The sequence below is a fragment of the Ailuropoda melanoleuca genome, chromosome 4 (genome assembly GCF_002007445.2).
Source record: "Ailuropoda melanoleuca isolate Jingjing chromosome 4, ASM200744v2, whole genome shotgun sequence".
Lineage (NCBI taxonomy): Eukaryota > Metazoa > Chordata > Mammalia > Carnivora > Ursidae > Ailuropoda > Ailuropoda melanoleuca.
Genome location: NC_048221.1, coordinates 42,177,387 through 42,204,907, shown reverse-complemented (window position 1 = coordinate 42,204,907; position 27,521 = coordinate 42,177,387). Strand labels below are relative to the sequence as shown.

Genomic DNA, 27,521 nt, shown 5'->3' with positions numbered 1-27,521 from the left:
GAGTCAACCTGCAAACATCTTTTTAAGTCTCGGACAGTGTAGGATTATTTTTATAGTTTCAGAGATGATTGACTATATATATATATATATATATATAGTCAAATACATATATATAGACAAATACATATATATAGTCAAATATATATGTGTATATATATATATACCAAAATGTCAAAAACTTGGTTAAATAATTGTTACTAGATTTATTTATTGATGAAAACAAGGTCACATGCATTGGTAACAATTTGTAATAATTACCTGAGATTTGTTCATGCAACTTTTTCCTTAGAAGAATTCCAAACTGATTAAAAAAATTAAATTTTGCTCTGAGGAATTGCCTGTTATATACCAGAGTTGTTAGATTGTATTAGATGGGTGCTTATTTCCCTTCTTTTCTCTTTCTTTGCTGTAAAGCACTTTTTCCTGCCATTATTATTACTGAACCCCCTAGAAAAGTGAGTTGAAAATAACATCATGTATATACATATATTATTGGGTACGAATATTTCCTGGCCTCGCCTCATTTAGAGGTAAAAGCACATCACTCTTTGGAATAGCTTACATTTTTAAAGAATCCCAACTATAAACAAATAATTACCTTTTATTTCCAAGTAGGGTGAAAATTTTTAATACTGAAGTAAATTGCCTGGAGCATGTAAAAAATATACATCTGCTCTATGATAACTGCAACCTATTTCGTATTTATCATCGTCATCAAGGGGAGCTCTTTATATTTTCCATAGAAGTCACTTGAAAGCCACAGCAGTTACAACTCCACAGATTATCTGGCACTTTCTGAATGTATGTAATCATGTGTGAATTTTAAAATTCGAAAGTGTTTAAAATTGTTTTATTAATGTACCATAGATATTTACAAGATCTTAATAATATACACTTTTTTCCTTTCCAAACAAGTCTGTATTAATAACATATTTTGTGATGGGGGCTGGAGAGCTTATTTACAGAATGATTTGCTTTCAAAAAACTCTCAAAGACTTATGGTTTTATTCATCGTGTAAGTGGCTGAGTTGTAAAACAGTAAAAAATGATGACAACTGACAGGAAGTAGATGCTAGGTTCTAAGGCTGGAATTCCTCTGGAACTCAAACCTGCAAAACATAAAAATAAAACAAAATACCTTGAGAGAAAATTAAATTGCTTGTTAGATTAAGTTTTCGTCCATACGATCATTTCTCTTCTAACAACGTGTGTTAGCACGCTTGCTGCACTTACATTATATTTAATTTTAGGAAGTGTTGTTAGCCCTCTGTCCTAGGATATCTGTTTTAAATATAAAAATGAACAAGAAAAATGCCTTAACTGGCCAAGTCTGACCAAAGGGCAGATTAGGATTTGCCAATGTGTGGTGGCTGATGATTTCAGCCAGCTACAACTTTGGGCAGCTGAGGAAGTGATTCTTCTGAAGCAGAAATAATAAAGGATTATTACGTGCTAAATCTGACTGATTGGTGTTACCTGCTTAGAACACTGTATTGAGAGGATTTGAGATTTGTGACTCAGCTCAGTGTGCATGTCATGATTGATTAGTGATGCCTGCCACAGAAATGGGAATAAGAATACAAGTACATGTGTTTCATATTTCTATCCCTGCTCCCAGAAGCCTATGAGTATCCAGAGGAAAACTTTGATTTTTGTGCCAATGGAATGAATTATGCACCAATGACACACAGTTGTGTGTGTTTTCTTTTGCTTTTTTTCTTTTTGAGATTCAAATGAAGAAACATGAAACTGTTTATAATATGTAAGCATGTTGCAAATTTGAGGGATTATTTAAAGAAAATTGACTCATCACCTCTTGTTCACCACTGAAAATGGAAACACAGACCTTTTATTTTTTCACCCAACATTTACACAGCCTAGATTTCATGCTGCAGCTGTCTAGATTCAAAAATCTAGCGATAGTGATTCAACTTACTTGACATTTTTGGAATTCTAATTTCCTCACTGCTGCTTCCATCCCCACCATCGCTAACTGTTCTTATTTCAATCAAGTAGTCTTCTTCAAAGGGAACCAGAAGCTCAGCCGATGTATTGTTTGTTTCCAAAATATGTGTTTTACTCTGTCTGTTTTGCCGGTACAGAATCTGAATAAAATGGTGAATCAAGTTAAATGGACATGTCACTTTTTTAAAGTCCAGATACTCTTATGGAACACTATGAGACATATCATTATAAATGCTGTACTCCTTGGGAATATCCATTCTGTGCCTTTTCCTTAAATTTAGTCATAATTTTTTTTTTTTTTTGGTCTTTGGCCAATGCTTCTGAAATGAGAATAGATTTATCTCAATTAAATAGCTTGAGGCTATTATCTTTGGAGCTCACTGTGAAAAGTCACTGGTTAGTGTGGACCCCTTTCAAATGTCTGAATATGTGCATTTGCCAGGAGACAGTGTCCATTACCACTGATGGAAATAATTCTCTCTGGGTATTTGGCTACCCTCTTGTTAGATTCTTTTTATGTTGTTAAAAGCTCACATCCTACTGCAGCCTAAGTTCTAGAAATTCTATTTGAATATATTCTTGTACTCTATTCTCATCTCACCTTACTACCCACACATACCATCATATTTTGATGGCAAGGGGAGTCACCTGTAGAAAAATTGCTGCGTATTATAGAGTTTTATTCTTGTTGTTCCATGACACATTACTGTCCTCAGAATATAAAAATTTTCAATGAAGAATCTGAACGCAGCAATGCTAAGTATTTTTCAAATACTTTTAAAAAGGTTTCTGTATTTCCATATGCATAAATGTGTTTCTTATTTGCTTCTAACACTCTCAGTTCCTTAGTAACTTAAATGATATTATTAAAGGAAAAACTAAATGCTCACCTTGTAGCCCAACACTTCAGACTCATTTTCCATGGTTTTTACGTGCTCCCAGTTCAGGCATAATTTAGAGTTTGTCAGTTTCCAGGCAATGTTAGCTGGTGGTTGGCTTGGAGCTTTAAAGAGATAATCAAAGATTCAAATGAATATTAATTAGCTCATGGTTACTGTATGACACATCAACATGAAAAGGGAAAATAAGTCCTGGATGATTATCATTGAAGAAGCAAAAATGTTTTCAGTGTCATTTGAAATATCATATTAATTCTAATCAGAATAAGCAAATTCATTTAATTCTGGTCATTTGGGACTGTCTTTGTGACAAACTTATGAATTAATAATGGCTTGTTGCATGTCCAGTATTAATTTATTAATCATTGCTGTTGAGTTTGTTTACTTTACCATACATAAATAGATGGAGGGCTCTGTTACCTAGTGTTCCATTTGGTCGTCAATCAATGAACATGTCGAGCAAATTCAGACTGCAAACCTTTTATACATATCAACACAGTGGTGTTAATTCCTGGTAGTATTTTCCTTTTTAATCTTGTGTTAGTTAGGACTCTTTGACTTTAATTAACCCAATCAACTCAAGATATGATAAGCAAAATAGTAAGAGATTGTGAAGCATATCGGGGAATCTCTTAGAATTCTTGGCAAAATGCAGCAGAGCTTTACGAGGGACAAAAAATAAATGTCAAAAAGCCAAGAAGTTCTTCTTTCTGCTTCCCATGGTAATGTTTCCTGCATGCTCATCTTGCCATAGACCACTTTGTCATTCTCAGTGCATGTGGCAGAAATCACGACTGTTCTCCATATCTGACATTTGAAACCTACTCTGTTCAGAGATAATCCAGACTAGCAGTCCCAGGAGAAAGCTGAGGTTTGACTTGATTTGGCCATGTTTATCTTAGCCTAATCTGTTGCGGCTAGATAGTGAGAAGAATGCATGTCATTTAATGTAGAGCTGTTGGGAACCCAGAAAAGAGAAAACCATTACAAAATTGGGTGATCATCCCAAAAGGCTATTCTAAATCCAAAATGCAGTTTTTAGTTCTCTGAAATTAATGTTGTCTCAGAGAAAGTTGGTAAGTAAAAGGGAAGATGACTTTAGAATCCGCCTTCTAAGGTAATGGACCTATTCAACCGGAGAATTCTACATACAAGAAAACTAGAGTCCAGGTTGGGAGGTCACTTATCCAAAAGCAAGCAGTTAAAGGGTGATTGAGTCACAACAGAATCTCGTTCTCTTGGCTTCCAAGCTGGTGTTCCTCCATGACAACATGCTGCTTCTCAAAGATTTGAGTCCACATGATTATTTTTGAGATTTAGGAAACCGGAGAGATTAAAAATAATTCAGCTGGAAAGCAGAGGCAAGATGTTTTTGGCATCTTATTTGAATTTGTGAGGCTGAATGAGCATAATATTTAACTCATTGTAACACTGATGGAAATGGAAATGATTTCTTTTGGAGCTTTGACTTAACTGCTATTTATTCTCTTATATGTCACTGGAAAAGTCTCAGCGTGTCTGATATTGCATTACCATATATTCCTGTTACTGTAAACCCACAGAGACATTATTCTTGTTCACCTAGTTACTTATACCTCAGTTGGGACATGGCCAAGAGATAAATGTTCCTCCCTCTGCTCCCAGTGGGGCTCAGTTCATAATTTATAATGGATTTGTCACAGTGAATTATAGCTATTCTTGATAGTGTTTCTTTAAATTTATTGAGGGCATGTGCCTTGTCCAACTCTGTATTACCAACTACTGGCACAGTGCTTGGCATATAGGAGACATACAATTCAAACATGTTGAATAAATGACTACAATAGGATGGCTAAGGAAAAACTGCTTGGAGTCCTGAGTGATTTTCTCAGGTCATATTGACTATGTGCTGGGCTGTGCGCAGACACATAGGTGACACCATGTGGCTAATCCATTCATCATGCTTTCCTATAATCAAGGTCAGTTGCCATGGCCACATCTATGGCAATTCATATGATTTATAAGATAGATAAGCCAAATGGATTAAACATGCCCTAGGACATTTTTTGACAATATAAGCCCGATGTAATTAAAGGCCTAAGAGTTTTGCACTTAGTAAGCACTCAATGCATGTTTGTCAATACATTTATTTCTGAAGGACTAGTTGTTAACAATAATTGTTTGTAACTATTCCCCCTCAACTATCCCAGAGTGCCTTCTCTAATCTTTTTCTCAGTTATAAAAGAGATAATATAAAATTTCTCACAAGATATCATAGTTTTAATATCTAGCATGCTCTTGTGGCACATTTCTTTTACCTCTGTTCTTTAAAATGAAGCATTAACATTAACAACATCATAGAATCGATACAGAGAAAATATAAATTTACTCCTTTGATGTCACTGGCAGTGATAGACTCTGAAGTTTTCATCTATTCCTGTCCCTATTTTGTTTGTTTATTTGGAGTAAAAGCACCGTTTTCAACACTATGAATCCACTGGTGCAGCTCCAGGCTGGGAGACAGAACTGACTTCTATCAACTATGTGGACAATCAGTTTATGACTATGGCCATGACACCAAAATGTTCGTATTTGTTTCTTCATCTACCAAAGCATACGTAAAGTATTCTATGGACATAAAATGAGAAGACTTCTATCAGGAATGAGTTCTTGGTGTGAATGGCCAATGGCATAGATGACTTAGAATGCTCTACTCTCTTGCTATCTGGGAGGTGGAAAGAGCTAGCCTTTAAAGTCACAGAGAAGTGAATCTGTATCCAGTCTCTTCCACGAGGCCTGGTTTTTCCATCTTTGAAATGAGAAAAAAATCTCCTGGTTTATAAGATTTTTAGCTTAGATGTTCTAAAATATGAATGTTCCTCACTTGGTTAGTGGTACCTGCTAAAAAAACTCAGTAACTGCTAATTCTCCTTCCTGAGAGTAGCAATTCTCCACTGTGGTCTTATGACATAATCAATTTTGCAATTGTGTTCAAAGCGGTTTGTTAGTAATAATACAATTCCAAAGTTTGCAAATGATCCACTTTTTAAATATAACTAGGGTAAATTTAAGATTTGCCCTTAATAATATTGTTCTTCTTGGGTTCTTTATATGCTTTTTGAAAGACAGATAAAATGGTAGAGTTTTAGCTAATTATCTGGGAAATTACCATAGTCTATTATCTTTCTTATCTTTGCCCATGAGGATGACTTCAATGCCAATGTCTTATGTCTAGTATTTAAATAAAAAGTTTCTGAAAGTTGTTTTAGAAAGTTGCTTAATATGAACACTATTAACTGTTCTGGTTTCATGAGCTTAATGTACTTGATTAAAGTGGATTTCAAATACCTATGATGACATTGAGATTTCTATTACCTTGAAAATCTGAAACACTGTCACAGGGGCAATACGAAACACATGCCATGGATGTTTATACCAAGTTGGCCAATGGTAAACTCAACAAACAAGCATTTTTCTAATTTTAAAAATCTTTCTGGGCAATTTTCAAAGACTAAATCATTTTCTATTAATCAAATGACAGAGCAACATTAAACTAGTCCTTTACAGCTCTAATGGTTTCCCTGTGATCAATTTTTCTGTAGATGGCATTTATATTCAACTGTAGTTCACACTGTGAACTCAATTCAAAAACAACTTCTTATGTTGCACTTCTAAGTAACAGCATGGGGTTGACATTTGGGCAAGAGAAAGAACATAAGTGCAAGATGAAATAAAAGCTTAATGCTTCCTTTATGTCTAAATATGGATTGATTGCAAATTTACAGCAAGAAAAATCCAGTACAGAGTACTAGTCAGTCAATGACAGGGGCCAAATTGAGCCAAAATTTGCAAACACTTTGTGTTGGTGGGCCTGGATATTTCTTTCTATATAAGCAGTTGTTGTTGTGTGTGTGTGTGTGTGTGTGTGTGTGTGTGTGTGTATGTGATTTTTTCTTTTTTTCTTGGAATTGATGTAAATATTTTATCCCTTTGATTGTAAGTCTAAATTCTGTTTAAGTGATATCTCTGTGGATCACAATATATTTGCAGTGTCTCTCAGCTGTCTTTTGGAAATAGATCATTTTCACTAAGCTGTGATACTGTTAAATCACTGATAATTACTTTAAAAAAAAATCAAAAAGGCCATCATCACCACCAATAACAATAACAGAGACTTCAGAAGCTTTGCATATACTGTTCTTTCTGTTTGGAGATCCCCTTGTCCACTAGCTCCAGTTCATGTTTTATGTCATATCCAAATACATACCCTTCCCTTCATAGGTTCTCCTTTTTATGTATATCTCAGCCTCTTAATTTCTTTGTACCACCTTTCATAATCTATGATTATTTCTTTCGTTTGTTTGTTTTGCTCTGTTTTGTTTTCTTGCAGGTTGCCTCTCCACTAAAAGAGAAATTGCCTGAAGGCAGAGATCTTGGCTCTTTTAATCTCCACCAGGCACTAACCTATGCATAGCTCATGGGAGGCACTATTTTCTTGAGTGATTGACTGAAGCATCATAATTCCAAAAAAAGGCTCTGTCTTCTGTTAAGCTTACCCAATCAGAATAGGCAGAGATTTTGGTAAATGTGAGCTTTGTTTTCTGAGAATTTACAATGGATGATCAAGTATCAGACTGAAAATCTAGACAGTGACAATATGAATGTGTGATGGATGCAGAATTTTTTGCTGTCACCACTATTCCAAGGTAATTTTGATGTCATCTCAAGGACATGGAAAATCAAAGTTAGATCCAGGGATAGCATTTGGAATCAGAGCTATCTTCAATGTGTCATTAAAGCCATTCCTCATCTTCGCTTTGGTTGTCTTTTCATGACTCTTGAAGAAAATTTCTGCAACGATGTATAAAGAGAAAGAAAGTAGAAAGTGCTTTCTCTCTTTAAGAAACGCAAAGATAGTGAAATCCCTACAGAAGAAGTATAATAATACTTGTTACCATGTACTGAGCTCTCGCTGTATGGCAGCCTCTGGGGCACCTTGGTGTTCATAATATCCTCCAGTTCTCAGAGCAAACTCCAGAGGAAAGTATCATCTCTGTTTTTTTCAGATGATAAAATGGGTTCTGAGTTATGGGGGGATTAGACCTGCCATGCAGGTAGTACATGGCTGAGCTGAGCCTTCTTCTACTCGGGAGTCCCTTTCTCTTTCTAACACTATCTCACAATGGGCCAGAGTCATGGAATACCCAGAAAAATGCAAATACATTAAAAGGGAAAAATTTGGGAAACTTGTAGATCAGTAGGAAAGAAATGTAACTGTTGACAGGTATGGCAGGGGCATGACACTCTGAGAGAATACATGAAGTTAGACAAGGGGATGTTAAACGGTAGGTCACTAAGTCTGGGGCTGGCAGGGCTGGATGAGGAGAGAAAGGGAGTTTGGGACAGATGGTGAAAGATTCTCTTAGCTTTTGATCTGTGGTATAGAGGAGACAATGAAATTTTAGAAGGAGAATAGGGCATAATCCCATTTTCGGAAGAAAAATCTAAAGACCATTTGAGGTTTGGACTGAAGATTTCAGTTTGGAGAGAGAGGGACTGTCTAGATGATTAGAGATGAAGATTACAAATTAGCACAGCGTTCATGGGATGGAGAGATTCAGAGAATCCACGTTCATAGTGTCTCTGTGTGACAGACGCTCAAAGAACCTTTCTAAGCATTTGCTTTCTTGTATCTAGGAATTAAAATATGAATTTCCTAGATTTTTTGTAAGAATTAAGTGAGATAATGTATCTGGAAAATTAACACAGGGCTTGGGATGTAGACATGCTTTGTAACTGTGATCAACAGAATAAGGTCATCTCCCTCAAACATTTCCATATCCTAATCCCCAGAACTTGTGGGATTAGTATTTTTAAGCATCCCTTTCTTTTCTTGATTAAATCAAAGAAATAAAAACCCTTGTAATTCCTAATTTTTTTTTTATATGGAAAAGGGGACTGTGCAGATGCGATTAAGGATCTTTAGATGGGCAAACAAGACCGAGGAAGGAGGGCCAGAGTCAGAGGAGATATGATGACAGAAGCAGATGATCAGAGTCACAGGCAAATTTGAAGACACTAAGCTACTGGCCTTGAAAACAGAGGAAGGGGTCACAGTTAAGGTGTGTAGGTGGTCTTTAGAAGCCAGAAACCACCAAGAAACGAATGTTTTTCTGGATGCTCCAAAAGGAGCACAGCCTATGCCAACACCCTGATTTCCAACCACTGAAACTCATTTCTGACTTCTGACCTCTAGAAAGGTATGATAATAAATTCATATTGCGTTAAACCCCTAAATTGTGGAAATATGAACAGCTACAATAGGAATCTGAGACAGTTTATATCCCATTTTCACAATGTCAATGATATAGGCTGTTACAGAATGAAATTAGAGGTTTAATTCACATATGATGAGACAGAGAATTATAAAACTTCTTATTCTCAAGTCCTTGTTGGTTATTTTGATCATGACACTGAAGCATACAGACCGGTGAAAGCCAAATTCAAGAAATATTGAAACAAAATTGCCATAAAGAAATTAGGAATTACAAGGGTTTTTATTTGTTTGATTTAATCAAGAAAGAAGATGAATGCTTAACAATACTAAACTTCATTTTAAGTTTTCTGAATCTCATCTCACTTTTTCTCTCAACAGATATATTCTAAAATTACATCTTGGGGAGATTACTCCTTGTTAATCAAACTGTTTTCAAAGGATATGTTCCACACTCTTTGATGAAGGTGATCATGTGTTAACACTCAAATAAACCACCAATAATCTTTTTGGCATTTAATCCAAATTTCAGTTAAGCCCACTTGAAGTATCAAGTACTTAAAGTAGGTCAACTGAACAAACTTGAGATCACCATGTCAAAATGAATTTTCTACTTAAACATGTAGGTTAGCATAAACTAATACATGGTTGAATTAAGTTGTATGAACAATCAAACTAGCAAATTCAGGTTACAGAAAAAAATTATTTTTTAAGTTTTTAAAGATACATACAATCCTTTAAAAGTAGTGTATTGTTCAGATCTCAGTCCACCTTAAACTGGTCAATAGGAGTACATGTAATATGACCTGACTTAAGCATTGCCTCAACAACTGCACTATCATGTCTGTCCGTTTATCACAACACAAATCTGTGAGGTTTTTTTAAATACTGTCTTTACACATTTCTTTCTTTCTTTTTTTTTTTTAAAGATTTTATTTATTTATTCGACAGAGATAGAGACAGCCAGCGAGAGAGGGAACACAAGCAGGGGGAGTGGGAGAGGAAGAAGCAGGCTCACAGCAGAGGAGCCTGATGTGGGGCTCGATCCCATAACGCCGGGATCACGTCCTGAGCCGAAGGCAGACGCTTAACTGCTGTGCCACCCAGGCGACCCATGTCTTTTCAAATTTCTAATCATCCTTGCTTTTGCCTGAGATAGAAACTGAATAACACACGGGATGTTTTGTGAGTTTGGCATGTCTCAATCAGCTAGAATGAAATGCTTGGACAATCTTGAAACCACTGACTGACTGGAAATTTCCATCCAGATTTGCAGATTAGCTGGAAGAGGCCAGACTCCAGAGGGACTCCAGAAGCAAATCATTCATTCCAACATATGGCAAAGGCTTCACTGATTGGGTCAGCATGGGATAAAACAGGAAGAGGAACAGAACTACATTTGTAGCTAGTCAGTTCTTGAGGATTACCCATGACCCAATTTCTTTCCAACTGGGTGGACTGGAAGAGAGCTGGGTTATGAATTGTTGGTTGCATATACTCTGCCTTTGAAATGGACTGATTCCAGAGGCTTTTTGTTCATCTATTTATTTCTTTCTTAGCAAGAAACTTTGTCTTTTCCAAGGTGCTCCTATAATCAGTACCTCATTTTTGCCTCACCAAAGATTTGGGAAAGGAGTGAGGGCAGAGAGAATTTTTACTTAGCAGACAAGAAAATTAAAGAAGAAAAAATGGAATGTCTTGTCCTATTTCAGGTCATGAGTCTGTGATGTATCCAGAATTAGAACACAGGTCTTTGGCTGCTGGCCTGGTGATGTGGACAGAAGTGGATCATGTATTCTATAATCAAAGGCTTAATAACTGAGATGATTTCTAAGTTCTTCTTGGATAGGACAAATATATGTATATGGGAAAAAAACTTCATATCACTTGATTTTCAAACAATGTTTTACCACCTATTCTTTTTCAATACGCAGGAGAAAAAAGAATACTGCATTTAAAAGCAAGCTATACTTTTCCTGTGCATCCATTTAGCCTTTCTCAAAATTCAGCAACTACATTTGAACTATATAATGTTTGAACTGTTTTTCAAAATTCAGCAACTTTGTTTGAATCCTCTCTCATCAAGGTTCATAGACCAAAGGAAGTGTTTTTAAAAGCCTGTGAACACAAATAATTTATGTTCATCTAGAATATACAAATACTATACAATCAGAAAAAGTACATATGGCAGCTATTGCTACATCATATTTGATCACTGTGCTTCATATTATAGAATATTTGTGTGATGCCAGATTCACTCATAGGGTAAACACAGCAACAATCCACTATTCATCCTTTATTCAGTAGGCCTAGCCTATGTGAAAGACAGCTGGCTGACTATTAAGGGAGTTAAAAAGAAGCAGAAGAGTTAATTCTTAAATTTGAGGTATTTCCAAGTACACTGCAGTGATAAGCTATTCTATAAAGAAAGATCTAGACATCTGGCAGTGCTAGGACTACCTCAGAGTAAGTCTAATACTTAGCATTTTCTAAAGGATGTACCAGATACTTTCTTTATGTCTTTCATTCTTGAAGAGAGCCCTATGAGGAAACAGGTACTATTTTTCTCTCATTTTCCAGGTGAGGATATTGAAACCACCCAACAATCCAAGGATGAGAGGTCAGGTTTTGAACTCAGGTTGGGTGAGGGCATCAGAACCTATGCTTTTAACATTACACTCTTCTGTCTTTAATCTCTATACTCAGAATGTTTTCTCTTTTGGAATTTCAAAAAGATCAAAATGGTTTCTTTTCATCATTACCAGAAAGTTTCAACAATTATCCATATTTAAAGGACAAACTAGCCAAACAAAGCGATTGGTAAAATGATGAGGTGGGAGGAATGAAATGGAGACTGAGCAAATGTTTCTATTTATAGATGAATCTTGGTCCTTGTTGTGGGATGCATACTTACGAGACTTTTTGGTGGTAACATTGACTGGGGGGCTTGAGGGCCCTGCTCCTGCAGTGTTGTAAGCTCTCACGGAAGCAAAGTAGATGGTATTGGCTTTCAGCCCTGTGATGTTTTTGGTTGTGACATTCCCACTGACTCTAATTTTCCCAATCATGGATTCTTTGGAGTCATCTGTCCAGTATAATACCTGATCATTAAAAACAAATAACAAATACTTCATTATTTCTCAGTAACTATCAACCATGGTAGGTTATGAGAAGAAACAGGACAAAATTGAAGAATATTTTCTAATTATAATGGTTATACAACAAAAACAACAACAACAAAATAATCAAAGTCTAATATTTATAGGGAGGAAATTTAAAATACAAATTCACAATGAAAATTAGAGAACCTAGAGCTGTTTTTAGAATACCAAAATAAAGTGGGGCACCTGGGTGGCTCAGTCAGTTAAGTGCTAGACACTTGGTTTCAGCCTGGGTTGTGATCTTGGGGTCTTGAGATCAAATCCTATGTTGGGCTCTGCACTCAATGCAGTCTCTACTTGGGATTTTCCTCTGTTCTTCTGTTTCCTCTGTCCCTCTCCCTCTGCCCCTCCCCCATCAAATAAAATAAATAAATAAAATCTTTAAAGAAAAAAAAAAGGAATACCAACAGAAAGTATTTCATGAGCTACCTAAAGGTTATTAGCTTTAACAAAGGGTATATAATAACTTGGACCGAAACAAGATTCATACCATCAATCAAGGACTTTGGTTATGATGTTTTACTCCATAGTTCTTTGAATGACAGGTTAATAATTCAACTTACACCAAGCTCTTCCTATACATTAGTATCGACTTAGACACATAGAAAAAGACAAAAGAGAATAAAGCCTGGTGCCTGCCTAGGATTCCCTTATAATCTAATTAAGAGGTTAGAATACATAGGTAAACAAAAAGCAGAGGATGCATTCCAAAGAAGTGATATTGGAAAAAAAAAAGTGCTCTGGGAATTTGAAGAAAGACAATATCAGGGATGAAGAAAGACAATATCAGGGCGTGATTTGGAGAAGGGTTCAGAGAAAAGAGGAGACTAGAGATGAGATTTCAGAAATAAATAGGATTCAGATAAGAGGTAAGCCATTTCAGGATTAGAGTAGGAAGACAGACCTACCGTATGAATAGAACTTTCTTTTTTTCTTTCTTTCTTTCTTTTTGGATCAGAAGTTGCATTTAAAACAACAACAACAACAAAAACAGTACAAGGCAAAATTAAAAAGTTTAGAACTGTACTTTTATTCTAACTCTAAAATAAAATAAATGTATTATCCATTTGAGGAATCACTGAATTTGCAAGTTAAAGAATAATAAGTAATTAATAAGTCTCATCACTTGACTTTGTGAGAGTTAAGGCCCATGAATGTGATTTACTGCATTCTAAACAGACTATAAAGGACTGATTAAGGAGAATCAAGGTTTTTTTTCTTAGCACTTAACTGCCTTTTCCAACATGACTACATCTATTCAAGTCACACTCCAATTCAAAGGCAGCTTTCTTAGAAAAATTCTTCTATAGTTTAAGATCGTTGAGGATTAGACATTTATTATTCCCCAAGACACAAATATGATGGTAATTTGAATAAGTAAATAAGATAATCACTTGGTCATCTTAAAAATGGCTACCATTTGTTAATTTGCTTGCCTGAGATCACCTAGAAAGATCCCCTTTGCTTATCCCCCTCAATATCTATGGACATACAATATTATATGCTAAGAACTATGTTAGTAGTATAGGGCTGCTGAAAAAGACTTGTGTGGTTAGCTGGCATATTCACAAGGGAAAGTGAAATTAATGTGGATTACCTCATAGCCCAGCACTCTTCCAGTGTTTCTATTCCAGGCAATAGCTTTCCATGAAACCTCCATTTCTGAAGCAGAAAAACTCTGGACAGAAGTTCCCCTCGGGGCCTGTTGAGGTTCTGTCATTTAAAAAAAGACACAATCATCTTCAGGAGAGTGCTTCATGGAAAATAAATGCAAAATATGCATATATGCCCGAGTACAACTATTCCAAGGCTGATGACAACTTACCATCTTCCCCAGAGTAGACAATGGACATGGTACTCAGAGATCCTTCTCCTTCATTATTATATACACCCACTTTGACTTCAAAGGGAGAGAGAGGGGTGATGCTTTCATTTCTGTAAACAAACCTTGATGATTCTACAGATGGTACCCTTTCCTTGGTCCAGGCTGTTGAGCCAACTGGCCGCAACATGATGATGTATCCAAATTCCTCTCCGTTCTGTAGTTCTTCTGGAATTGACTTGAGCAGAAGTGATCAATTACTGAGTATTTACAAAAATATTTTATAGAGCTATTATAATTTTTATTGATTATTTGGCATTTCTTTTAATGTAGACAAACATGGATATTAACCCTGCTTAATGAAACATTGAAAAAATAATAATACTTCTATTTGGAATGCCAATTAGGAAAATGATCCCAATTAAAGATATTCAGATAAATAAATGAAAAATTTAAATGGAAATGTAAAACAGGTTTTACATGTTTATATTTCTTTCCATGATTATTCACTAAGTTGCAATAATATAATGTAATAAAAATGGTTTAGAAGATTGCAAGATTTTATAAGTTAAAACATAATTTGGATATGAATTTTTAAACTCAGCACAAAATTAATTTATTAACTATTTCAAGGCTAGCTATATTTTCTTTTCATAAAATTTTCAACAAATTCTTTTAAGACACAGATAATATAACTACTATGTAATATTTGCTTTAAGACATATAGACTATTACTCAAACACAAAAGCATAAAAGACCTCCCAGTATTTTTTAACATACATTTTCATTAGTAGTAACATCAGCGTGCACTTTTCCTGACATTTTTTAAAAAACAAAGCAAAAAAATATTGCTTATTCCCACAGAGACCAAATTCTGTAAGATTCATTTAAAACCTTAACTTTTTTTTTTTTAAAGATTTTATTTATTTATTCGACAGAGACAGAGATAGCCAGCGAGAAAGGGAACACAAGCAGGGGGAGTGGGAGAGGAAGAAGCAGGCTCACAGCGAAGAGCCTGACGTGGGGCTCGATCCCACAACGCCGGGATCACGCCCTGAGCCGAAGGCAGACGCTTAACCGCTGTGCCACCCAGGCGCCCCTAAAACCTTAACTTTTATTATTAAAATTACAAAACAAAAATAGACACAAGGTCCCCAGAACTCTACAGATATTATACATTAAAAATTATCACACAAAATAAGCACACGAAAATGAATTTATGCTTGAATTTAGACAAATATTCCACTTGTTTATAAGAAAATTGTATTTAAAAATCTATAAAAATGTAGGGTTTTTTAAAAAGAAAAATGTTTTTCTTTTCTTTTCTTTTTCAAATATTTTGATAGATTAATAAAGGCATACCTGATAGGACATTAATGCTTGAGTCCCGCCTGCCTACAACTCCTTTTCTGAGGTTTTCCTTTACCCATACATATCCATTAATTGTTCCAAATTATCCTGAGACTTGGACCACATCTGCTTACCCAGCAATGGGCACCAGAATCAATGGTCCCATCTTAATCATTATCTATGAGGTGTCCTGGGACCAAATCTTCATGGTCTAGGGTAACTGGCAAACCCCATCAATTCCTCTCTCCTACAGAGTTTGAATATGAAACATAGGTGGGGACAATCCTAGATAAACCTTGAGTAGGCAATAAGTAGAAAACATAAATACAGCAGGGACAATGAGGCAGAAGCAGCCATGAGAAAATGGAAGCCTATAACTCACATAGAGAAGAGACAGGATGGAGCTGTTCATGGAGTAGGAAGCTGTAAGTAAAAGAAACAGGTGGAACAAGGTGCAAGCACGAGGGACCACTGGAGCAGGAGCTGAATTACCAGAGTAGCTGGCACCAGACGAGAGCTTCTGTGCTCTGAACAGTGATGAACGATGTTCCAATTCTTCATTTGACCTGCCTGCTTGGTTATTGAGACTTCTTTTCATCCTCATTACCTCCCACATAGCTTTAAAATAAATCCCCATTAACTGAGATGACCTGAGCTGGTCTCTGTTCCTTGCCATGTGGAACAGTCTAAGAAATACAGAAAGTGAAAAGAGAAAGAAAAATATAGGTCCTGAAATCTGGGGAAGGAAAATGTTTCCTTGTATTAGCACTTTCACAGGGAGATCAGAATTAAAAGTATTAATGTTTAGTGGAATGGAAGGGATTTATGAGAACTTAAGCTATTTGCTAGAGCATTTGATTTGTTTTTGATGCTTCTCTGATCTCACATTTAATCAAGATGTTTAGCACATCTGAGAAAGTGAAGGACTTTAGTTTTTGTTAGTCAAGTACAATTAGTGTGTCTCATGATGTTCCCTCAAGAAAGATCCGAGTCCAACATATGTAGTTTAGAAAGGGGGGAGGGGAAGATACTTATTTAGGGCTTCCATTTTATTCTTCCCACATGTGCAGGGGGGAAAATGATGGAAAAATATATATAGCTGTTTAAGATGGTCAGGACGAAATTCTTCCCACATGTGCAGGGGGGAAAATGATGGAAAAATATATATAGCTGTTTAAGATGGTCAGGACGATGGTCAGGATGAAAGTCTCCTTCTTTAAGCAAAGGAAATATTCAGTAGAAAACAAGAAATTCAGAAATTCTTCTGGTATAAAATCTATTAAAGTTGGCAAAGACTAAGAACAGAATTTTTAGTCTAGATCAAGGGCAGCAAGCTATGGCTTTAGAGTCAAATCTTGTCTGCAGCCTGGTTTTGGAAATAACATAGTCACAACTGTTCATTTATCTATGATATGTGGATGCTTTAGATGATGATGGCAGGGTTGGAAGTTGTGAGAGAACATGTGGCCCAGAAGGCTGAATACTTTTCCTGACCAGTCCACACAAAAGAATAGATGATAGATAGATAGATAGATAGATAGATAGATAGATAGATAGATGATAGATGATAGATAGATAGATAGATAGAAGATAGATAGATAGATAGAGATAGATAGATAGACAGAGATAGATAAATATATATCAACTCCCAGTACAGGTGTTTATCTCTTACTCTATAGTACCTTATCCTAAATTCTTAACCTAAAAATCATATTTTATATGGCATATTCACCACAAGTATCTCAAACTTGAGAGTGTCTGGGAGAATAAATTATGATAAGATGTGAATAAAAATACCCTTAAAAAGGAATTGGCATTTACTACATTCCAAAAGTTGGATATCGTGTCTAGGTTGCTGGAAACAAAACAAACCAAAACAGATAAACACAAAATACACATTACTTTGGCACTGGAGAAAACACAAGGAGGATGTTTATTTCAGGCAGATTGGTGTATTTACACGAGCAGCAATCTGCGATGACCAGTAAAGCTGTCACTTATAAACCATAATGGTGTTTTGTCACTGAATTTAGAATGGTCATTGGTTGTGCATTAGTTTTGAAAGCCCGTCAGGTACTATTTCATCTACAACAGTGGTGACTTTGGCCTGGAATGGTCTCTCCACTCCCAATTTCTTTTTCAAAACATAGTTCCGAAGAGCTAGGGTGATACCTTTCCTGACCTTCTTCTATACTGGATTAAGACTGTCCTGTCCTGTTGGCCTCTGAACATTCAGACCTTTTTAAAATTTATTTTTGTACCCCCACTGCTTGGAACAGAGTAGCTCTTCTTCATTGAATTGAAAGAGTTCCTAAATGCCTTCTGGTGGCTTGAACTAATGTATGCGTCGCCTTCTACATATACATAACCTATTCCTTAAAGAAGTTTGGGCATCAGAAGGATTTGGCTCAGTAACTGCATGTATGTGATGCCAAATGTGAATGATACATGGGAAATTGCACCCATTAATGTAATTTCTGCAAGTATCTATCTATCTGATACCCCAAGAAAAAACACACAGAGCAAATGACTTTGACTTAATGTTTTTTTAAATATGGAGGCCAACAAATATTTTCTATAAAGGCCAGATAGTAACTATTTTTTTTTCTTAAAGATTTTATTTATTTATTTGACAGAGATAGAGACAGCCAGCGAGAGAGGGAACACAAGCAGGGGGAGTGGGAGAGGAAGAAGCAGGCTCACAGCAGAGGAGCCTGATGTGGGGCTCGATTCCATAATGCCAGGATCATGCCCTGAGCCGAAGGCAGACGCTTAACCGCTGTGCCACCCAGGCGCCCCCAGATAGTAACTATTTTAAGCAATGGGAGACATATGGTCTTTTGCAACAGCATGAAAGCAGCAACATCTTACACCTGAGAGGCTTGGTGTGGCAGTAGGGGAATTTGTGTATGAAAACAGGGAGCAGGCCAGGTTTGGCCCATAGGTGATGGTTTGATGAAACTTGCTTTAAAGAAAAGGACATTATACGCCCAAATATGATATGTATATTTCCATTATATATATATATGTGTGTGTGTATATATATATATTTTTGTAACTCATATCCTCTCTATTTAAGAATAGTATACACAGGATTTCCCATTCTTCTCATATATTGAATATGTAAAAACAATTATTTACCAATCTGTAGTAATTTCTGACCTTAGAGGAGAAAAAAATAATGCATGAAGTCAGGCAAAATTCCCTATACACTATGATGAAATGCTTATTTGGCCTTCAAAGAATATTGAAGACCAAATAACCTACTTACCATCACACTAAAGCAAACCTCTTGTATGCTCATGTGCGAGTCACTAATTTTGTGGGAAATGTGTTCACAGGACAGGAATAATTCGATTAACTTACTGTTTAAGGCAGATATATAGGGACTCTTGCCCACCCTGAACCATGACATCAGGTAGGGATATGTGGAATTCAAATTTAGGACATAGTAATGGAGCATGGAGCAAGAGCCCTGTGTTCAAATGCTCCACTGCCCACCACCCATATCACATTTCTTTCTCTTTTTTTTTTTTTTAAGATTTATTTATTCATTTTAGAGAGCAGAGTGTGCAAGCAGGGACACGGAGGGGCAGAGGGAGAGGATGAGAGAATCTCAAGCAGGCTCACGCTGAGTGTGGAGTTGGTTGCAGGGTTTGATCCCACAACCCTCAGATTATGACCTGAACTGAAATCAAGAGTCAGACGCTTAACTGAGTCACCCAGGAGTCCCCCATATCATATTTCTAAACCTCTGTTTTTTTATCTGAAAGTGGCATAACCCATCTCCTAGCACTGGTGTGAAGACTGAATGACATGAAATGCCCAGCGCAGCACAGAAGCCCTATAAGCGCTCTGCAAGTGTAGTCCCCTCTCCCTCAGGCCTTGGAGAGTCTCTTCTCTCTCAGTACCACCCACCCATCCAACAGGTGCTCAGGAAGGCCATGCCACATTCCAGGCACTGTGCTGGGCTCACAATGTCTATGTGAAACTAGATGTCCAGAAGAAAGGATGACTTTTAGAGAAGCTACACCTGGTTTCTGGCTCTGTCATTTACAACCTTGAGAAAACAACATCTCTGTGCCTGAGTTTACTCACAGATAAAAAGGGTTTACTACTACTACCACTCTCTCTCTCCATCTTTAATGGAATTTTGTAAGGAATAAAATAGACCTTTTACTACTGCAAAATCATTTATAGATACAAGGAAGTACTCTTACTCAGCAGCAGTGTTTCTAAACCTCAGAACCATGGACATTTGGGGCCGGATAATTCCTTGTGGTGGGGGCTGTCCTGGGCATTGCACAATGTTGAGCAGCATCACCGGCCTTGGCCCAAGCACAGCTCTCTCCCAACCTAGTGTGACAATCAAACATGTCCTCAGACATTGTAAAATGTCTACTGAGGGATAAAATCACCCTGCCTCCCAATGAGACCCTCCCTTGTATGTCAGCTAGGGTGATTTTTAATTAAAACAGCTGTGGCCATCATGCTCTTAGGTGTAATACTAAAATGTCCAAGGAAGTGGATGTTTTGGCAGTATGAAAGTTATTATCAAAATGTCAAAAACATGGACACAGGCAATGAAACAGGGAAAGGCTCTTTTATCAGTTATAGCTGAGGCTCAAAGCTGACAACAAGGGTATGACATGATATGCATTCCAAAGAGAGACATCAAACCATTTACAGGCAAAATTTAGCCTCTCCTTTATGACAAGGGTATATCAAAGGAGTGTTCGTTTTTTTAGGGAAAGAATAGCAGGAAAATATTTCTTCTGAGAGAGTTGTAGAAAAAGCTGTGCATTCCTACCTCTCTACCAAGGGAAAGTAATAGGGCCACTTCTCATCTTTTCCCTAACCAAGTGAAGAGGTATGTGCTCTCAGGAATCTGGGACAGATAGGTTCTTTTAACACTGCCTGAGAAACTTCTAAAGGAGAGAGAGATCTGGACAACACATGGTAGCAGAGTGAAGAGACAGGCTAAGCAGGCATGCACTATACTCCTACTGAACGTGGAACAAAGGTATGTTTGCTGAGGGTGAATGCAAGGAAACAGTCCATGAGTATCTTTGAAAGGACTTTATCCACAAAGATCATCCAGAAGAGAAAGACACCTGGACATAGACCACCAGACCCCGGGAACTGAGGAGTATTTTCAGCAGCCAGGTGGGCTTGCACCAAGGAATTGTAACTAGAAGTCCCCTGTGAGGGATGTCCTGGATGCCCCACCCCTCAACCAAAAAACAAAACCAAACAAAAAAAAACAACTACCCTATAATACGACAGCATCTGATGGTTACCAGAGGGGAAGTGGATAGGGGGATGGGTGAAACAGGTGATGGGGATTAAAGGGCTCACGGATCATGATGAGCACTGAGTAATGTATAAATTGCTGGATCACTACACTGTACACCTGCAACTAATATAACACTGCATGTTAACTATACTGGAATCAAAATTAAACACTTAATAAAAAAATAACAGTGTCTGGCCATTTGCCACTTCTGGAGTACTCCAAAGTCAAATTACCAATGTACCAGAAATCGGGTCTAGTCCATCAAGTCACTACTGAAACGCTACTGACAAACCTTCAATAGACCCTGAAGTTGTTTTTCTTGTATTTGGGGAGAGAATTGTGTTGAGTTAGTTACATTCCTTCATGTTAGTACAAAGAAAAGTTTCTAATACCTCCTCTAAGTAATTCATCATCAGGAATCTTTCATACCATGTATTTTTATATATTCTCAGTAGTGATCAAATAAATCTTTTTGTTTTTCAGTATTCTTCCTGGCTGGCTAAATCTTTTTCTTTCAAAATAACTCAGTTGGACAGAAAATTACCTCCCACGTAATGACGAGTTCCGACCGACTTCCTCCACCTCCATTGATGTTTGTTGGTGCCACAACAGGGACTGAAAGCAACCAAGAGAAATGTGGGATGGCAATTATTAAAGTACATCTTCATCAGGAAGAATTTTGTTTTTAGATTTCACCTTTCAAAATCTCATGCTGCACATTGTGAGAGTCTTGCATTTTTAATGAACATAAATTATGTTTACACATATCCAAATTTCTAAGAGAGAGGACACAGTTGTGTTTGATACATGAGCACCCTGGCTCCAAATTAATTAAAAATCGAGTAACATCGTGTATTTGACATTATTATGCATCATCTACTAATTGGCAAAATGATGTTCCATTCAGATGGTAACAGTGACACTGCTGATTTAGTGCCTAATTATACAGTTGTGCTGTAAACAAGTTACTGAGGCAGTCTATTAATTAATTCTTTTTTTAATAAACAAACTAAAATGATTTTTCTTTTTTTTAGTCATCAAGTGAGTTTAACGTTTAAAAATGCATTCTTAAAATATGTAAGTAAATAAATTCTTATTATTATAACTCTGTGTTTGAATCTCACANTTTTAATCATCAAGTGAGTTTAACGTTTAAAAATGCATTCTTAAAATATGTAAGTAAATAAATTCTTATTATTATAACNCTTTTTTTTAGTCATCAAGTGAGTTTAACGTTTAAAAATGCATTCTTAAAATATGTAAGTAAATAAATTCTTATTATTATAACTCTGTGTTTGAATCTCACATTCTCTAAGTACTTTTCCACTAACCTTTCATTTGCCAGCTAAAAAGAGGGACCCCTGTCAAGAATGTGACAGAGGTGATTTTCTCCGTTTAACTCTAGGACTCTAAGGCTCTGTGGTAGAACATTCTAGACACTGATCATTTTTATGAATTAGAAAACAATTATGCCCTTCACGTATACCCTTGTGAGGACTAGTATGATGAATAATAAATAGTTTGAGGTAAATCACAAAATTAATGGGAGTTGTATGTGTGGGTCTTGTAGTATATAATCAGAATGGAGTGTTACTTTATATATGTGAAAGTGTTGAAATGTAATCCTTTTCATGAAATAATGGCAGATGCATCCTAAATCTGTGATAATGGATATATCTGCATGATAAGTTTTTTAAAGGTTGAATTTATATGTAATTATTTTTGATTAAGATCCAGAGGTGGGGGGTGGAAGTGCCTGGGTATGTTTGCTGACTGGTAGGCAGGAATTAAAATATATAATATTTAATTGCCCATTTCAAAATTTTCTCCCACTATGGAGACTATCCAAATTCAGACTATTTATTTTAATTATTGCCATTTGATACAAATGTTTAACTTTATAAACAACAGAGTGATATCATAGTCTAATTGTTCTTTTTAATAATAGCACCTATCAGGCATTACCCATTTTCATATTCAAATTTGCCCTTTGTCTGCTTTGATCTTCACAATGCATTTAAAAGATTGTCTTGTACCTACACCCTATTTTCTAAGTCTTCCATGGCTTTTGGCCAAAAACACATAAATCCATGTGGGTTCTACAATTGCAGGGTTTCTGGTACTCAACAACTGATAGCTACACTTTTCCAGGACCATTAAAATATTGTAGATACATAAGGAAATTATTTTAAATTGTACTTTACTCTCTACAAAGTTTCCAATATTTTGGGCAATAAAATTCCTTCTTTTCATTCCTTTTTCAAATGAAACATACTAAACCTAAAACCATATTGAGAAGTGTCTTTAAGAAGCTACCAAGAGGGGCCCCAGGGTAGCTCAGCCGTTAAGCGTCTGCCTTCCGCTCAGATCATGAGTCTGCCTTCCGCTCAGATCATGATCCCAGGGTCCTAGGATCGAGGCCCACATTGGGCTCCCTGCTTGGCGGGAAGCCTGCTTCTCCCTCTCACACTCCCCTTGCTTGTGTTCCCTCTCTTGTTGTCTCTCTCTGTCAAATAAATAAATAAAATCTTTAAAAAAAAGTTATCAAGAAAAAAAAAGGACACACTTCAGTATGATTTGGAAACTCAGGGCAATTATTATGAACACCAAGTCTCATCATGCTACTGAAACAAGAGTGTTAGAGGTTAATAGAAGGTAGTGCACAAGCTTTACTGTAAAACTTTACAATTAGGGTCAACCCTGCCCAAAATACCGTGATGTGAATCAGCTGTAAAAAACAACCTAAAACTCAAGGTAACAGCAAGTCTATAGGCCACCCTTGGAGATTCTCCTCCAGCCAGTCTATGGTAAGGCCTGGGACTTTCTATATTTACACATTTCCCTATGGCAATCTCTTGCTCATCTAGGTTAAAACCCATGGTTATGGAGAACGCTGGTGCCCAAGTCTGAAGGTCTAAGTTCAAATCCTGACTCTGAAACAGTCAGCTAGGATCCTGGTCTTCCTTTTCCTCTTCTGTAAAATGAAGGACTCTCCTCTCAGCTCTAAACTTCTAGGATGATCTCATTTAAGATCTTACTGTCAAATATGTTGTTTTTCAGTCCTGATCCTATAATAAAAATACTTACATTATCTTTAATTTGAAAAAAGCCTTAATGACATCTGACAGTTGCACACGCTTAATTGAAGTACTTTGTGCTTGTTAAGCTAAGCTAGTGACAACAGGGTGATCCCTCATTTATATGACGGAATAAGAATGTGAACTGTGTTAGCTGCACGCAGCAAGCAGATCAAATGTTACCCTGGATGTAACGTTTAGGAGTAGAACAAAGAGGATCCATTGAAAAAAAGCTTAAGAAGGGGTGATTTCTGAGCCAGGTTCCACTTGTATTTTGCAGTTCAGTGACCCAACTCATGCTCAGTTAGTGCTTCTGTTAAATGAGCTTAGGATTTACCTCATTTGCATGGGAAAGAATTTATACTATTGCTCAATGAAGCTGCAACTAGGTCAGAGTTGAGAAATAGATGGAAATGTGTGGCTGATTGCACCTACAGAGTCTCAATTAATTCTTGGCTACAACATTTAATGAAACAAGCAGTAACTCATTTGCATGTACAGATCTACAGATTCTCTGTTGGAGTTTGGCTAGAAAATTGATGAGATGAGAGGAGAGCTTCTGAAAAACTCTTATTTTTGACGTGCCTGCTTAGGTATAATCATCTCCTATTGAACTTACATTTGGGGACAATACTCCTTACTTTGTGTACATAAAAATGTGAAAATGAAAGCTGCTGGTTTCCTGCCTCTGATTTGGGGCCCAAACTACCCATAAAAATACCTCTTACTTGTCTTAAGAACTATGCCATAAAGGATCTTCCACATGTTTAGAAGACATTAATTTCTCACCTGACGCTTTGGTTCTTAACAATTCTGATGCTTTACTTGGTTCTCCAATCCCAATGCTATTCCCAGCAACGACACGAAATTCATATTCCACCCAAGGACTCAAACCAACCACTGTTGCATTGTACGTCTTGCCACTGAGAATTTCTGGAACTAAAAAGAAGGGGGCACTTACGCATTAAAACTGGCACCACTTAACATCAATCAATTAATCAATCAAACAGTCAAACAAATGCATCTGTTTTAGAAAAATCACCCAAAAACACTGGTGTCACTTACCAGTCGAAACAGCCTGCCAACCCACAGAAAATGGTGTCCGAGCCTGAATAGTAAATATTTGAATGGGACTATTATTATCTGAGCCTGGTCTCCAGCTTAGTTGAGAAGTAGTACTGGAAATGTGTTCCACTCTTACATCCTCAGGGGGACCTGGTGGACCTTGAAAAACATGTTTGATGATAACTGTATTGAAAATTATTAAATTCATTGATTTGGAATGGGGCAGTTTATTCTTATCTGTTATACTTAGAAAATAAAATATTGAACATAATGTACTTTTAGCAAAATATTTGAGATAAAGCCCTATTAATTCAGTTTACATGGTGAGAGACTAATTTAGAAATCTTCCTTTGAAGATTAGAAAATTCTGGGGTGCCTAGGTGGATCAGTCGGTTAAGCAACCAACTCTTGATTTCGGCTCAAGTCATGATCTCAGGGTTGTGAGACTGAGCCCTGCATTGGGCTCTGTGCTAGGTGTGGAGCCTGCTTAAGATTCTCTCCCTCCTCTTCTGCCCCTCCCCCCTCCCTCTTAAAAAGGAAAGAAAGAAAATTCCAATCATGCACTGGTTCATTATCATCCGTTAGGGAACTAATCTCAAAAACTGAAAACAACTTTCATATGTTCCATTTTCAAAAGGTAACTCAAGTAAATGCAGCTTATATGGAGAACTATAGGAATATATGACTTCGACCCTGTTCTGATGAGAATGGTTTATTATAAAAAGAAGGCATGCCTAACTTTTAGGGACTGACAATGGACGCTGAGTCTGACCATTCCTTATAAATACACAAACCTACTCAATTCAATATCTATATCCACACTACATATAACCTGGAGTCTTAAAGTTTAGAAAAATTTTAAAAAATCTATACTTTTTTTTTTTTAAAGATTTTATTTATTTGACAGAGATAGAGACAGCCAGAGAGAGAGGGAGCACAAACAGGGGAATGAGAGAGGAAGAAGCAGGCTCATAGCGGAAGAGCCTGATGTGGGGCTCGATCCCATAACCCCGGGATCACGCCCTGAGCCGAAGGCAGACACTTAACCGCTATGCCACCCAGGCGCCCCCAAAAATCTATACTTTTATCTCACTTCTTTATCATGATGTGGTTGGTTACTCAAAGATCTGCCATTTACATATTAACACTTCTGGCTATGAATAAATAATGTGCTCATTTATGTCCACCACTATGCTTACCTCTAACAATGATATCAGCTACAGCAGATAAACTTTCTAGAGTTGTTTTTACTGTGCATAGATATTTTCCTGAATGATTTAACTGAATGTTCCTTATCATCAAATCCCCAACAGATTCCTGCAGATAGAAAATGAAAGGGGGATAAAAACATAGTAATTTCCAGCAGGTCCCATTTTTTTTTTTTACAGCTGAATAAATATTAAATATGAGACAACTCTGAAATTAGGAGATATACTAGTATTATTGTAGTTTTCCTATCTCCCCTATTATAATTACATCCAGAACACAAGCATTTCTATGAAAGACAGAAAACAAAATAAAACAAAAACAGATGCAGCTTCATAAACAGAGAGTGGTTATCCATGCAAATAAGTATGGGGAGAATAATTAGGAAACATGTTGATTCATGTGAAAGACTTGATTTATTTTATTAAGTACTTAAAAATCAACTTACTCCTCCGATCCTTTCAAAATGAGCCACTCCTTTTTTTAAGTCTATGACATCTCCATTGAAAGACCATATAAATACAACTTCAATGGAGGGGTCATGGGACACCTGGCATGGTAGGACTATGCTCTCTCCAACTGTAACATCCATTTTGGAAGGTGGAATGGTAATAACAGTCCTCTCTGTTGAGAAAAAATATTATTATGATAAAAAGCTTTTGAAACTTGACATATGGCAACAAAATACATATTTTACATGGTTTTGCAATTGCTTGAAATTGTATAACTATAACTTGGAGTTCTACTATATTCAGCATGAATAATTCTATTCTACTTTTTTCAAATATTTCTGCATTAATCAGTGTAGCTTATTACCTGTCATAAAAGTCAGGATATAGTTTTACTCATATTTTATATAAAAATGAATAGTTGATAGAGAACTGTGGACTTCAAAAGACAGTATTCTCTACATGAAAAATGCACCACATAGTTTTTATTGTTTTTTTAATTTATTCTGAAATTCTAGGTGCAATATTATAATCCACGCACTGGTTGCAGCTCTAGTCTGTGTTAATTTTGTATACTATGGGAAAAGCGATGCTTTTAAGATCTTAACTACAATAGTTTATATAGAGATTTATAATCATAAGTGTATATTTACTAGTGTGAATATAATATTTATCCTATTTCTGACATAGCTGTGATAATAATTTTCTATTTTATCTAAAGACACAACATGGAGAGAAAAGATGTATGTTTTCCCTCTCTTATCCAGATTTTGCAAGGCTAGAATTATACATCTATCATAAAACACTTCCCTCTAGAAACATCAGTCACAGTGCCAACCACTGTTCTACAAATCCTAGCATTTCACTGACCAAAGTTTTAAAGGTCATTTCCAAAAATGTTCTAGTTGGACTCGGGAGTCCTATATCTCTCTGATTAAAAAGGACTCATAGTGATAGATCCTATCTGACTACATTTTT

At 36.4% G+C, this 27,521-nt stretch overlaps 1 protein-coding gene across 1 annotated transcript in view; it reads right to left on the bottom strand.

Moving 5' to 3' along the window:
- Positions 1 to 689: 689 nt before the first annotated feature.
- Positions 690 to 27,521, bottom strand: part of CNTN6 (contactin 6) — a 269,942-nt gene continuing 243,110 nt past the window's right edge. The window contains 12 exon segments of the mRNA XM_011220649.3: positions 690 to 1,047; positions 1,049 to 1,109; positions 1,937 to 2,105; positions 2,856 to 2,968; positions 12,032 to 12,218; positions 13,876 to 13,991; positions 14,104 to 14,338; positions 21,291 to 21,361; positions 24,613 to 24,762; positions 24,889 to 25,047; positions 26,088 to 26,205; positions 26,543 to 26,718. Of these exon segments, the coding sequence (XP_011218951.3) occupies positions 1,005 to 1,047; positions 1,049 to 1,109; positions 1,937 to 2,105; positions 2,856 to 2,968; positions 12,032 to 12,218; positions 13,876 to 13,991; positions 14,104 to 14,338; positions 21,291 to 21,361; positions 24,613 to 24,762; positions 24,889 to 25,047; positions 26,088 to 26,205; positions 26,543 to 26,718 (1,598 nt within the window). The 3' untranslated portion in view covers positions 690 to 1,004.